This window comes from Pseudorca crassidens, chromosome 20 (assembly GCF_039906515.1).
Source record: "Pseudorca crassidens isolate mPseCra1 chromosome 20, mPseCra1.hap1, whole genome shotgun sequence".
NCBI classification, from domain to species: domain Eukaryota; kingdom Metazoa; phylum Chordata; class Mammalia; order Artiodactyla; family Delphinidae; genus Pseudorca; species Pseudorca crassidens.
The window spans coordinates 50,763,731-50,777,980 of NC_090315.1; the positions used below are offsets into that span (position 1 = coordinate 50,763,731).

Sequence of the window (14,250 nt, forward strand, 5' to 3'; positions counted from 1 at the left end):
TCTGCTCCAGAGGTGAAGTCTGCACTTTGGCCATCACCCAAACAGTGGACACAACCTGGACCAGGACTGGCCTGCGAGATGCGTGACCTCATCCACGGACCCTCCCGTCCAAAGGTTTTCAGCCCCAAGGGGTCCAAGAACTAAGGGACCAGGTTGTTGGGACCCAAGGGGCCTCTAGGAAGAGGGCAGGTGCCTTTTATTGGAGGCAGAGCTGGGATGGGGCAATCAGATGCTCCAGCCGTGGGCACCAAGCAAGGTCCACTGGACTTGCCACCCTGCAGGATCCATGTTCTCAGCCCTGCTTTCAGGCTGTAGAGGCCTCAACCATGACAGCCTTTAAGGCCTCCACTGGCTGTGAGCCCAGTGCACATTCATGGTCACCTCAATCTGTTATAAGAATAGGATGTCTGGTCACCCAATCCATGAAAGGGACATTTGACTTGCAGGAGATTCTGAACTGGTCAACGTGGTTCTCTTGGTCAGATACTGTTCCTTACCTTTTTCTCTAGAGACTTAATCCCACTGCTTGCTTCAGAAGTGAAAATTTACCTATTTCTCTAGAGAAGGTCATCCCATCTGTCTCCCTCCAGAGGCTATAGTTAGATGTGTAGATATAGAGATAGGCATAAAGAGTATGGAGGGGAGCTGTAGAGACAATGTAGATGAACAATAGATAATATATTTACATAGATCCATACATATAAACATGGAGATACAGATATGCATATAAATGAAGAAGTAGATTATAGATACAAATGTATAGTTTTCCCTTCACAAATAATCAGACTGTTTTCATAAGTTGGAGAACTCTGTCCACGTATGTGTTTGAAGTACAGGAAAGATACTAGGACCTCTCATCTCTGACCACATGAGAATCATGTGGGGGAGAAATTTAAAAATCAAACTAGGCATGGTATCAACACTGTTAAATATATCAGATTCTTTTTGTAGATTTGTGCCACTAATACCTGCACATACGCATGTGACTTTTATTTCCCTAAGTGGTTAATGAAGATACAGCTCATATTAGGAAAAATAACTTGTGCTGAGTGTTATTTGGCCATAAATACTGATGTTGGAATATTCTGGCACTTGTGCTTCAGTGTATAAACATCTAGAGAACTCTTGCATGTAACGCACCCAGATACCAGAAGGATGTCCACCTCACGACTATATTTGTGCAAAACTGGTATCTTTGTAGAACTAGATGGTATGCGTACTGATCTTCTTTCAACACCTTCATATGGAAAGTAAACAAAGCAAATATGACAAAACAGAAAGCAAATTAATAAAATGAACAAAGAAGTGATTTTTTTTTTCTTTTTTTTTTTGCGGTACGCGGGCCTCTCACTGTTGTGGCCTCTCCCGTTGTGGAGCACAGGCTCTTGGACGCGCAGGCTCAGTGGCCATGGCTCACGGGCCCAGCTGCTCCGCGGCATGTGGGATCTTCCCAGACTGGGGCACGAACTCGTGTCCCCTGCATCGGCAGGTGGACTCTCAACCACTGTGCCACCAGGGAAGCCCAGAAGTGATATTTTTTAAAGACATTTTTATTGCCAAGGTAAACCCACATGTACCAAAATCTGTTTTCAGAATTTACCTTTTCAAAAGAGGGGGGATGACTGAGAATGAGAATGGTTATCCCAGGTTTTAGATGAATGTATAATGTATTTATAATAAGAGAAGAAATATTATGGACATATATATATATACATATATGCAAATATATACAAAAAACTAAAAAAGTGGAAATATTAGCATCATTAGACTATGTTCAGTGATGATATGGTATTGCTATTATAATTGTAATTTTTTGTATGTTTTAAATAGTCAAAGTAAAAATACACTTCTAAGTGAAGATTACTCAGTATTATGGATTTGTCCAAATCCATTTAATCATTCCCGTAATGATGGATGCTGAGGTAGTATCTAGTTCCCAGTTTAAACCCTCGGAGCTTTGGGGAAAAGCTCACTTTTATGAGCTCACATCATCAAGAAGTACAGCATCCCTTCGTTTTCTACACAATCAACTAATTTCAAGTTTGCCCTCTCATGATGCCAGGAGGGAAAGAAGTTCTAATATGTCCCTCAGAGATCTATTCTCACCTGAGTTAGGTTACAGTTTGTGGGTTTTCCAGACCATGGAGGACATGGTGATTACAGAGAGAAGGTCATATTCTTGAGTAAAATACTTTTTTTCTGGAAGAATTCAGCAGACATGTCCACCACCTAGTGCCCATGGTGCTTCCATAGGCAGTGTGGAGCTTGGAAACAATCCTTCACTTAGTGGAGTATAGAAGATAACCACTGCCCACAAGAAAAACAACCTCCATGTGGGTTTCCAAGTGGTTTTTCCTTCCCCCTGCTTTAGTTTTGCCTCTGACAGGATGACCTCCTTATTTATTGTTCTTTAAATTGCTGTGATCTGCATCCAAAGAAAGGAGGACTGGTCAGGTTCAGAATGCTATCTTCTTCCTGCTGAAGCTCAAGCCCTGGTGAGCTTTGCAAAGTTCAGAAGAACCTGAAAATCCTGGAGGGTCCTCTTCCTGTGGATCAGGATTCAAAAAAGTTTGTACCTTTTACTGACAATCTGTGGATGGCAGGAGTTGACCTAAAGGCTTCTTGAGGTTTCTGTATATTGCTGGTGCGGTTGGCTGAGGGCATGAGGTGGTTCTCCAGCTGACTCTGTGTGGTGTGGCCACCAGTCTGTCTCAGTAGGTCCCTTTTTGAGGATCCCGCTCTGCAATCAGAGCCTGGCAGCACTCATCCCACCACTGCAGAAAGTAAGATATGTCCACCTGGCTCACATCCTGTGGTGGTGGTTTTTTGTGCTCAGCTTGAGGCTGAGAATAGTCTTCCAGCTGCAGTACTCCCATGTCAGTCTGTTCTTGGTGATCCTGGCGTTCTTGGTATTGGGGCCAGAAGGGGTACTGAGTATCTGGGTCTCCTCTCATAGTCAGCAGTGCTGGCACATAATTCCCAAGTGTTAGAGTAGAGGGAGAGTTCTCTCCTCTCTGCACAGCCTGCATGCCCTTGTTCATGTGTTCAGTATGTGTATATATGTACATATGTGTGTGGACACGTATATATGTGCATATGCATAAGTATGTGTGTTTATGTATGTATATGTATACATATACATACATACAAACACATAGATTTAGGTCATAGCACATTCAGCAATCAACTATAGATGAAACTCTGGCTAAAAAGGCATATGCTTTAGGATCCACCCTTCAATTTCAACGATGGATCAGGGAACAAGGTCTCTTGATGAGGTTGACATTTTCCTCCTATTAATCAGTGTTTGCACAGGAATACATACCTTGTAAACGTGTATAAATCTGAAGGATTAATAAACACAGATAAGTGTTTATGAGGGTCATTGTGCTGATAGACCTATGAACATGCTTCCTAGTCATGAGCGTTGAATGTATACGGAACCACTATCCCCATAGCTTAGGTAGAAGAAGGTACTAATGAGGGTGCTTTTGTTCCCCTATTTGACTATGCCTGTAGATTTTTTGGGGGTGTTAAAAGTGGGGGAAGGAGAGATGGGCAGGATATCTAGTTGGCAGAGGCCAGGAATGCTGAAAAACACTATACCTGGCATGGACTGCCCCTCCCAAGAAAGAATTGTCTGGCCCAAAATGACAGCAGTGCCAAGCTTTAGAAAACCTAACGAGAGTGTTCTCAAAATAGACATTAATTTTCACATTTTCCCACAGTTTTGCTGCTGGTGATTCTGAATAGATGCACCACTGACAATTTGATTAGAAAATTCTTCCTTTTGCAGGAATGTGACTTGCAATGCCAGGTGTTTACTATCCCAGGCCTTTGTCCTTGATTGCTGTGGTAATCTAGGTTAGTCAAGGTTTTCCAGCAACCACTCGGGGTAACATCGTTTAATGGGTTAGGGATATTTGCTGCCATAGACATAAAACTTACTTGAATTCTCGATTCTGGAATGCCTGTTTGGCTAGTGTTTTCCTGTTTGCAATATCAAAGAATTGGTTCCTCTTGAAGGCTTGAACTAGAATGTTTGATTGAGATCTTGGAACCGATGTGTGGTCTTGTGTGGCTCCTTTTGGTAAGTATTCTAAAAGAGAACGCAGGGACAATAGGGTTTTTAGGACATTTTTGCATTCAAGCTGGAAACTCAAACTTGGGAAGATAGTGCTGACCTCTTACTCCCTCTGAATCCCCCTGAGATGACAGAAGAGGAGGATGTTGCCCTGCTCAGAGCAGCAGGACCAAAAAGTCCAAAGCCTTTCTTGCTCAGAACCCGTCTGTCCCAGCCACTGTGGGACCATGCTTATATTGATGACCTTAGGTTACTCAGAACAGGCTGTAACTGGCTCCAAAACTAAGGATTCTTTGTGGAGAATTTGGGCACAACATGCAGAATTGATTCCCCTCTCAATGGGACCCACTAATGAACTGCATTTGGACTGGTGGGTTCTTACCTTGAGTATAAGGCTGAGGCTGGTTCTGTCCATGGGTTTGGTCTTCCCCTAGGAGGAGCTGAACCCCAATCGGCTCTGTCTTGCTCTGTGGTTTTTAAACCAAATCTGAGTGGGAAAAGACGACGTGAAAGTCATGTAACTCAGTCTGTGTCATTCCAAATATCAATGCAGTTAAACAAAACGAATTGATCAACTGCTCTTGGGATAATATCCCTAAGAGAAAGACGATGTATTATCCTGGGATTGATGCTATTATTAGCATACAATTCAGGATGGTATACAATCTGCTCTCAACTCAAGTTAGCATTTCTTGTATGGTCATCCTCAGGGTATCCAAAATAAATTTCCCTGATTTAAGAAAAACAGTGTAGTTCTCTCGAAGGAAGTCAATCAATCTCTCTCTCTCTCTCTCTCTCTCTCTCTCTCTCTCTCTCTTTCTCTCTCTCTCTCTCCCCCTTGTGTTGTATCAACTTTTCATTAGAATACCATTTCATAATACACAATACATATGGGATTGATCTTAGAAAAGAATTTCTTTATGTAGGGCAGTAGAATTAGCCATAGTCAAGAGCAGGGCTAACTCACCTACACTTTTACTTATTTCATCCCATAGTCAGCAATAGATAATGAAACTCCTAGGGACCCCATATATCTTGCTTTAAAACTATTATCACTAACATAGCCAATTGTATTCTGCTTGTTTCCTCATTACTGGAGTTGACATTGCAAGGTGCTTTCAAAGTATTTCTGAGTGTTTTATTTTGATAATTTGATAATTCATGGTAAGATTAGGGTGTCAGTTATAACCAATATCTGATGTAGTACTCATATCCCAGGCATTGTGCTAAAAGGTTATATCTACTCTTTAAATTAATTAATAAAAATATTTTCCAATAAGAAGTCTTAAGCCCAAGTGGAAACTGGAAACTAATGAGTAAGTTACTGAACACAGTTGCAGAAGCAACCTCATCCTACATTGTTTCCTGGACTTGCCATCCTCCACCTCAGTTCAAATGGGCCTAGTACCTCTCATGCAGCTAATCACTAGATAGTCCCCCAAAGTGCACTTTATTCTGGGATTTGGGAAAACTGTTTCCTACACCTAAAACAAATGCATTAAGAAAAGGGGAACTTTTCTTCTCCCCAGCGTCCCCTCAGACTGATGCCCTTATATATAGTGACTTATTGGAGACTATTTTTTTTTTTTTTTTTTTTGCGGTACGCGGGCCTCTCACTGTTGTGGCCTCTCCCGTTGTGGAGCACAGGCTCCGGACGCGCAGACTCAGCGGCCATGGCACACGAGCCCAGCCTTTCCACGGCTTGTGGGATCCTCCCGGACCGGGGTACGAACCTGTGTCCCCTGCATCGGCAGGCGGACTCTCAACCACTGCGCCACCAGGGAAGCCCCTGGAGACTATTTTTGATAACAAAAATCTGAACTCATTATTCTCCTCTGAAAGCACCTTTTTTATTGACCTTTATTGATTTCAATACTGTTTCAGTTGGTATAATTGTATTATTTACAGCTATCTTTTTGCTGACGAAGAAATCCAGTTTATTTTTATTTTTACATCAGTAGTTCTATTCAAAATGATACAATATGGGATTTTATTTCATACACTCCTGTGTATGAATCACTTTTCAGATATTAGTAAAAAAAAAAACTAGCTTGAGAATTTACATGAGTGCTTACCCCACAGTTTCCTCATAATTATATATTAATCATTATTCTGCAGTATATATTCCAGTACTTGATACCATAGCATTATCATAGTGATCCAATTTCCTATAATCTCTAAATCTCAGAAGTTGATTTAACTATCTCCTATTGGAGAGCCTCAACCAGTATATTCTTTTCTCCAAGAGTGAATGCCCCCAACCAATTGGTAAAAGAAGTAACAGTTTTCTACCATTGGTAAAAGAGGTAATTCTTGTTTTTATTTTGTTTTAAATATTATTTAACAGGAAAAACCTTTAGGAAACATACCCAACATAAGAGAATCACCTGCCAGTGCTAAGCTTGGCCTTTCTCTTTACCTGAACCTGACAGATAATGAAATAGAAACCTGATACTAACCTGAATTTTAGATTCTGGAATGCCAATTTCCTTGGCCAGTTGTTTCCTGTTAGCTTTTTCAGGGTAAGCGTCATGTTCAAACCATGCTTGGAGGATATTCTTTTGACTCTGGTTGTAAATAATCTTGCCTTGCCAGGTTTCTTTTTGTAATAGTATGTCTGATGAAGAGAAAATGGGGAGAATTATGAAGGATATGTTTATGGATTAAAAACTGGGTGAGCATGTATCTTACTTCAGGTTGAAAGTCTGTAAATCCAATGATTATTCTGTATTTTTACTTTAGGGATATACCTAAAGTCATTCTAAATTGGAGACATGGGAATTCCCTGGTGGTCCAGTGGTTTGGGCTCCATGCTCTCACTGCCAAGGGCCTGGGTTCAATCCTTGGTTGGGGAACTAAGATCCCGCAAGCAGCCCGGCGTGGCCAAAAGAAAAAATTGGAGACATACAGGTCAAATATATATATAATAGAAAAAATGACAGTCTGTCATCTCTGAGTTACCAAAGGAAGAAGTTACTAGAAATCCACAAAATTACATGCAAAGAAAATAGGAGTTAGGAAAATAAATGGAAATAAATGAAACAAGTAAAACATTAAAACAAAAACAAGAAAAACATTAAAAGGATAAATTAAATACAATACACAAAACTGATACTTTATGATAAAATACATTTAAATAAATATAAAATGTTAAATTATTAGATATAAACTAAACATAAAATATTATGTATTCCATATATATTTTTCTCCATTTAAAGTGTTAACTTTAAGACTTTTGAAAACCCACATAATGGGACTCACGGCTGTCTCTTAAATTTGAAATTGCATTCTCTCACTTCAAAGCACCCATCAATCCCCTGATACAACTTATCACTGCAAAACAGCCCCTGCTTCAACAACCTATTCCTCTAATCATAATTGGGATTTTACTTTTTATAAACTCTGGAAAATAAACAAAGCATGTGGCATTATCAAAGAAGAGAGCAAAACACAGATGGGAATTTACCACTTGCAGTGCTGTTCAAATCCATCTTGGGAAGAGGTATCCAGATTCTGCAGAGATGAGTGGACAACTAAGCAAGACACAGGATTTATAAAACACCCAGAGCGACCCACCCATTTCTTAAATACCCTCCTATTTAATCCCTTCATTAAATATTTAACACTTTTCAGAAGAGAGTTGAAGTAATCAGGTTAAGAGGAAATACAGATTCTACCAGATTCTAATTTTGCATCTATTATAATATCTCCCCAAATATGACTTAGAATCTGTGCTTTCTACTTTACATAGTACATATGTATGTATCAATATATATTATAATATATGCTTTGTTCTCTATAATTTTTAGTACTCCTGTTTCTTAATTATTTTGGCTTGATGATATTATTTTAATATTAGATCGATATTCCTATTCACTTTTAGGCTCCCTGTTTTCCTTAGCCCTTACTGAAACAAATTTCTTTCCATTATTGTTAGTATGGTTTATGTGTTACCTTGGCTATTCTATATTCCACAGTTATTAAAAAAAACACTGATCTAGGTGTTGCTGTGAAGGTATTCTATAAATTGAATTATATAATCAGTTGGATTTAAGTAAAGGAGATTATCCTCGATAATCTGGGTGGGGCTGATGCAATCAGCGAAAAGTCTTAAGAGCAAATCTGGGTGCATTCCTAAAGGAAAAGAAATCACGCCTATGGACAGCAGCTTCATCTCCTGCCAGAGACTTTCAGCCTGCCCTTCCAAAGGGCCTACCCTAGAAATCTCATTCTTGCCTAGCCAGTCCCCACAATTGTATAAGCCATTTCCATTTAATAAATGTCTTTATTTGTGTATGTGTATGTATGTATGTACACACACAAGTATGTATATAATTTCACAAGTTCCCTGTGTGACTTGAGTTCAGAATGCTACTGATTCTGTTTCTCTGATTGAACACTAAATGATACAGATGTTGGTACTGAAACTGAGCAGGACCCTGTGGGGCTCATTGTCTCAGGTTTTATGGTAATGGGGTTAGTTTCCAGGTTGTCTCTGGCCAGTCATCTTGATTGGCCCATGTTTCGTCTGACTCAGGGTCCTTCCTGGTGGCGCACCCATCTCTCAGTCAAGATGGATTTCAGCGTGAGGGCTTCTGGGAGGTTGGCAGGACACATCGTCTCCTCCCTCCTCCTTTTGGCCCCTCCTGAATTCTGGTTAGTTGCACTTCATTCTTTATCAGGACCTCCTATTGTGAGACAACTCAGGTAAGCGGTTATCATACCTGGCCAAGGCGGGCAGTTTTGGTCAACGGTTCCCTAACAGACGAAAAGTTACAAATACCAGCTATTACCATGTGACCATTTGTATAAATGAGGTTATACTAATTATGAGGATTGCATTATGAATATGTTTGTATAAATATTAACAAAATATTTTGCTTTCCTCCTGCTCTTATTCCCTGATGATCCAATATAAGATGTATTAATAATAGTTAACATTAAATCACCGTATTTAAGGGGCATCAAAAGAGAAGTATTCACATCAGCCAAGGATGTTGCATCCTCTTTGGGGAAAGGATTAGCATGTTTCTCTTGTAGGCATGATAGTTGCACCATATTAGGCAGAAATACCACTTTGTTATTATCTTTATTTGGAAATTATTTATGGTTTCAGGAGATGTGTATGGTTTCCAGGTTGACAAGGTATGGACAGAGCTGGTCAGTTTTGTGTCAGTATGGCTAAGCTACAGACCCTAGTAATTCAAACACTGACCTACTTGGAGTTTCTGTGAAGGTATTTTGTAGATGTGATTAAAGTTCATAATCACTTGACTAAGGGAGATTATCCTATATAATCTGGGTGGGCCTAAGTCAATCATCTGAGAGGCCAGAAGGACCGAGTGAAGGCTTCACTGAGAGGAAGAAATTCTGCCTATTGATAGATGCATCAGCTCTTGCCCAAGAGTTCTAATCTGCCTTACGGATTTTAGACTTGCCAAGGCTTCTTTGCAGTCAGGTAAGCCAGTTCCTTGCAATAAATCTCCACATACACACTGATTCTGCTTCTCTGGTTGAATACAATCATCTGATACAATTATTAAATTATTTACTTTGAAGTGATGACTTTAACAAGAAAAAAATATATATGTGGATTTGTCATGGGGCTAGACCATGGTGATGGAAAAATTTATTGAATCCTGAAAAGATGGCAACTGTAAATTTTGCTGCTGTAAATTTTTTCTGGTAAACGTCAGCTGTGAAAAACTGGAAGGCAGGAAATGCGACAAATATTCTATGCCTTGACTTAAGGACAACAGAATATCTCTGTCAAGACTCATGTGCTCTTGGCTACTATTGCCTTGGGAACAGCTAGAGAGAAATGAGCTCAGAAAGAAATGTGTTCCTTAACAGGAAAAATGGAAGGGGATAGAAAGATTGTATGAACTGCAAGATAACGTGTACAGGCAGACTTTGTATCATTTATATGAGGAAATACGAACTTGGAGACATATTTTCTAACAAAAAGTTTACACAGTTAAAAAAAAGCAAAAATAAAACCTGGGTTGTGGCTTAAAACCTTTGGTTTAAAGCAGTGATTGCATTATAACTTCTACCAATCATTCTTCTATTATTTAAGACAGCATTACTATAAACTGCCACCAGAAAAAAAATGGTATGTGCTTTTGCCACAGACACTGATAAACTCAAGATATTTAAGATGAGAAACAGAAATATTAGGCACAATGAATTGGGGGATGGGCTAATTGCACCTGGAAATAGATATAATTAGATAGGTTAATTCATCTTTAATTGTGTGTGTTTTTCTTTGTTGACATATATGTGTGGGATTACCAGAAAATTCACATGCTTTAACTAAAAGAAACTTAGCTTGGATAAAAACAATATTTTGTGAACTGCACCCCCTCATATTATATCCAGATGGTAAAACCCTCAAAGAGGTATAGCCTCTATAGCCCTACAAATGAGGCCAAGCAACATAGAAGACATCCAAGTATCTGGTGTAAGGACTTCATCTAGGATCAGACATTGACCTAACTAGGGGGAAAAGCATTCTCAGCTAAAGGGAGCTCTTCCTCAAAACATCCCCCCATCTGAATCTTGCTGTTGCTACGTTTCAATGGGTGCAGTGTCCCTCCTCTTCTTCCATATCATGGCAGGATATTACATTGATCCAGTCCATGTTCCAACTAGCTCATAGCATGGGCTTTTGTTCTTTGATATTTTGATGAGGAAGAGTTATATCTGGATCTTTCAGCTGCTTTGAGTGTGAATGGAGGTGTTGGGCTTTGAGTCCTAACTGTGTTTGGAAAAATCTTTCATACTGTGCCTGGTGGAGAAGGGTAAGATTATTCTGTGTACTTTAGGGGTAGAAGCCAATAATTTTGACCAAATAGATGGACTGCAATATAAATAAATAAATAAATAAATAAATAAAAAAAAATTTAAAAAGTCATTTCTTTTTTTTAAAATTTTATTTATTGATTGATTGATTTTTGGCTGTGTTGGGTCTTCGTTGCTCTGTGCGGGCCTTCTCTAGTTGCGGTGAGCGGGGGCTACACTTTGTTGCGGTGCGTGGGCTTCTTATTACTGTGGCTTCTCTTGCTGCAGAGCACGGGCTCTAGGCACATGGGCTTCAGTAATTGCAGCATGTGGGCTCAGTAGCTGTGGCTCACAGGCTCTAGAGTGCAGGCTCAGTATTTGTGGCTCATGGGCTTAGTTGCTCCGTGGCATGTGGAATCTTCGTGGACCAGGGATCGAACCCGTGTCCCCTGCATTGGCAGGTGGATTCTTAACCAGTGTGCCACCAGGAAAGTCCCGTGCAATATATTTTATTTATTTAAATAAATTTTATTTATTTATTTTGGCTGCGTTGGATCCTCGTTGCTGCCCACGGGCTTTCTATAGTTGCGGGAGCAGGGGCTTCCCACTGCGGTGGCTTCTCTTGTTGTGGAGCACGGGCTCCAGGCACGCCGGCTCAGTAGTTGTGGCTCACGGGCTTAGTTGCCCCGCGGCATGTGGGATCTTCCCGGACCAGGGCTTGAACCCATGTCCCCTGCATTGGCAGGCGGATTCTTAACCACTGCGCCACCAGGGAAGCCCCCGTGCAATATATTTTATAGGGACTGAATATTTCATGGCACCAGCCCAATCAGGCCATGTCTTCCAAAAGGCTTATACTTTCCAAATTGTTGATTTCAGTCTTTGCCTTGTGATTTCTTTCAGCCAGTGAAATATGAATGGATTTAATGAGGCAGCCTGTGCCATCTCTGAGCAGAATCCTCCATCTTTGGGGCCATCATTCTCTTCTCACTACCATGCGCCTTCTTGGTCCTAGATAATGATACCATTAACCTGAATCCCAGAAGGATGAGTGAGAAATAGGTGAGTCATTAGTGTTTAAGGTCACGTATTACAATGACATAATTGAGACTAAGGTGATGGATATACAAATTTGCTTTTTGTATCTTTAAGTTCTATGACCAGAGTTGTCTTTTTTTTTTAAAAAACAATTATCTGAACATTTCCAGAAACCCATTTGTTATAACTTTGTTTAATAGCCTCCCCCAACCCTGTTTTTTTCAACTGCAGTAAATTTTTGTGAAATTTAGAAGGGCATGAAATCCATTTTCTAAATGAAGAATTCCAAGGGACTTGTCCTTGTGTCAGGTGTGAAGCCTAAGGAGGTACCGTACATAGGACAGGACCCACCATGATGAAAATCATGGGAAGTGTTTGCTCATGTGGTCATCTGATGTGCAGAAAATGAAGGAATCTCTTGGATTTAGGGGATAGAGACTTGGGATGTTGCCTACGTGTGGGAGAAAAGAGTGAATCTGTCCAAGTGTTTCCTTAATCCTGGAGAAGATGTTTATTTGTACTTTAGGAAGAAAGTAAAACAATGACTTTTCTGGATTTAGTTACCTAGATTCTAATCTATTTGTTTATTAAAAAGTGAAGACCAGGGCTTCCCTGGTGGCGCAGTGGTAGGGAGTCCGCCTGCCGGCACAGGGGATGCGGGTTTGTGCCCCAGTCCGGGAGGATCCTGCATGCCGCGGAGCGGCTAGGCCCGTGGGCCATGGCCGCTGGGCCTGCGCGTCCGGGGCCTGTGCTCCGCGGCGGGAGAGGCCACAGCAGTGAGAGGCCCGCGTCCCGCAAAAACAAAAAACAAAACAAAACAAAAAATATCTCAGAAACATCCATTCATTTCGAAGTTATTCACTTTCTTTTCTTTTTTTGAATTTTATTTTATTTAATTTTTAAAAAACAGCAGGTTCTTATTAGTTATCCATTTTATACATATTGGTATATATATGTCAATCCCAATCTCCCAATTCATCACACCCTCCCCCCTGCGCCACTTTCCCCGCTAGGTGTCCATACATTTGTTCTCTGCATCTGTGTCTCAATTTCTGCCCTGCACACTGGTTCATCTGTACCATTTTTCTAGGTTCCACATGTATGTGTTAATATACGGTATTTGTTTTTCTCTTTCTGACTTACTTCATTCTGTATGGCAGTCTCTAGATCCATCCACGTCTCTACAAATGACCCAATTTCGTTCCTTTTTATGGCTGAGTGATATTCCATTGTATATATTTACTGCATCTTCTTTATCCATTCATCTGTCGATGGGCACTTAGGTTGCTTCCATGTCCTGGCTATTGTAAATAGAGCCACAGTGAACATTGGGGTGCATGTGTCTTTTTGAATTATGGTTTTCTCTGGGTATATGCCCAGTAGTTGGATTGCTGGATCATATGGTAATTCTATTTTTAGTTTTTTAAGGAACCTCCATACTGTTCTCCATAGTGGCTGTATCAATTTACATTCCCACCAACAGTGCAAGAGGGTTCCCTTTTCTCCATACCCTCTCCAGCATTTGTTGTTTGTAGATTTTCTGATGATGCCCATTCTAACTGGTGTGAGGTGATACCTCATTGTAGTTTTGATTTGCATTTCTCTAATAATTAGTGATGTTGAGCAGCTTTTCATGTGCTTCTTGGCTATCTGTATGTCTTCTTTGGAGAAATGTCTATTCAGGTCTTCTGCCCATTTTTGGATTGGGTTGTTTGTTTTTTTAATATCGAGCTGCATGAGTTGTTTATATATTTTGGAGATTAATCCTTTGTCCGTTGATTAGTTTGCAAATATTTTCTCCCATTCGGAGGGTTGTCTTTTCATCTTATTTGTAGTTTCCCTTACTGTGCAAAAACTTTTAAGTTTCATTAGGTCCCATTGTTTATTTTTGTTTTTATTTCCATTTCTCTAGGGGGTGGGTCAAAAAAGATCTTGCTGTGATTTATGTCTAAGAGTGTTCTTCCTATGTTTTCCTCTAAGAGTTTTATAGTGTCCAGTCTTACATTTAGGTCTCTAATCCATTTTGAGTTTATTTTTGTGTATGGTGTTAGGGAGTGTTCTAATTTCATTCTTTTACATGTAGCTGTCCAGTTCTCCCAGCACCACTTATTGAAGAGACTTTCTTTTCTCCATTGTATATCCTTGCCTCCTTTTTCATAGATTAGTTGGCCACAGGTGCGTGGGTTTATCTCTGGGCTTTCTATCCTGTTCCATTGATCTATATTTCTGTTTTTGTGCCAGTACCATATTGTCTTGATTACTGTAGCTTTGTAGTATAGTCTGAAGTCAGGGAGCCTGATTCCTCCAGCTCCATTGTTTTTTTTTTTTTTTAACATCTTTATTGG

The 14,250-nt window shown here is 40.1% G+C and overlaps 1 protein-coding gene and 1 long non-coding RNA gene across 3 annotated transcripts in view; one reads left to right on the forward strand and one right to left on the reverse strand.

The window, feature by feature from the left end:
• Positions 1–2,567: 2,567 nt before the first annotated feature.
• On the reverse strand, positions 2,568–7,575 carry DUXB (double homeobox B). The gene is given in 8 exon segments (XM_067718416.1): positions 2,568–2,965; positions 3,326–3,344; positions 3,949–3,980; positions 3,983–4,099; positions 4,467–4,523; positions 4,526–4,571; positions 6,544–6,701; positions 7,551–7,575. Coding segments are annotated over 8 exon segments (708 nt in total). The 3' UTR covers positions 2,568–2,711.
• A 4,199-nt stretch (positions 7,576–11,774) lies between these two features.
• Positions 11,775–14,250, forward strand: part of LOC137214479 (uncharacterized) — a 124,434-nt gene continuing 121,958 nt past the window's right edge. For both annotated transcript variants that reach the window (XR_010938926.1, XR_010938925.1), the window contains exon 1: positions 11,775–11,929. This is a non-coding gene — a long non-coding RNA (uncharacterized lncRNA). The remainder of the gene's footprint in view (positions 11,930–14,250) is intronic.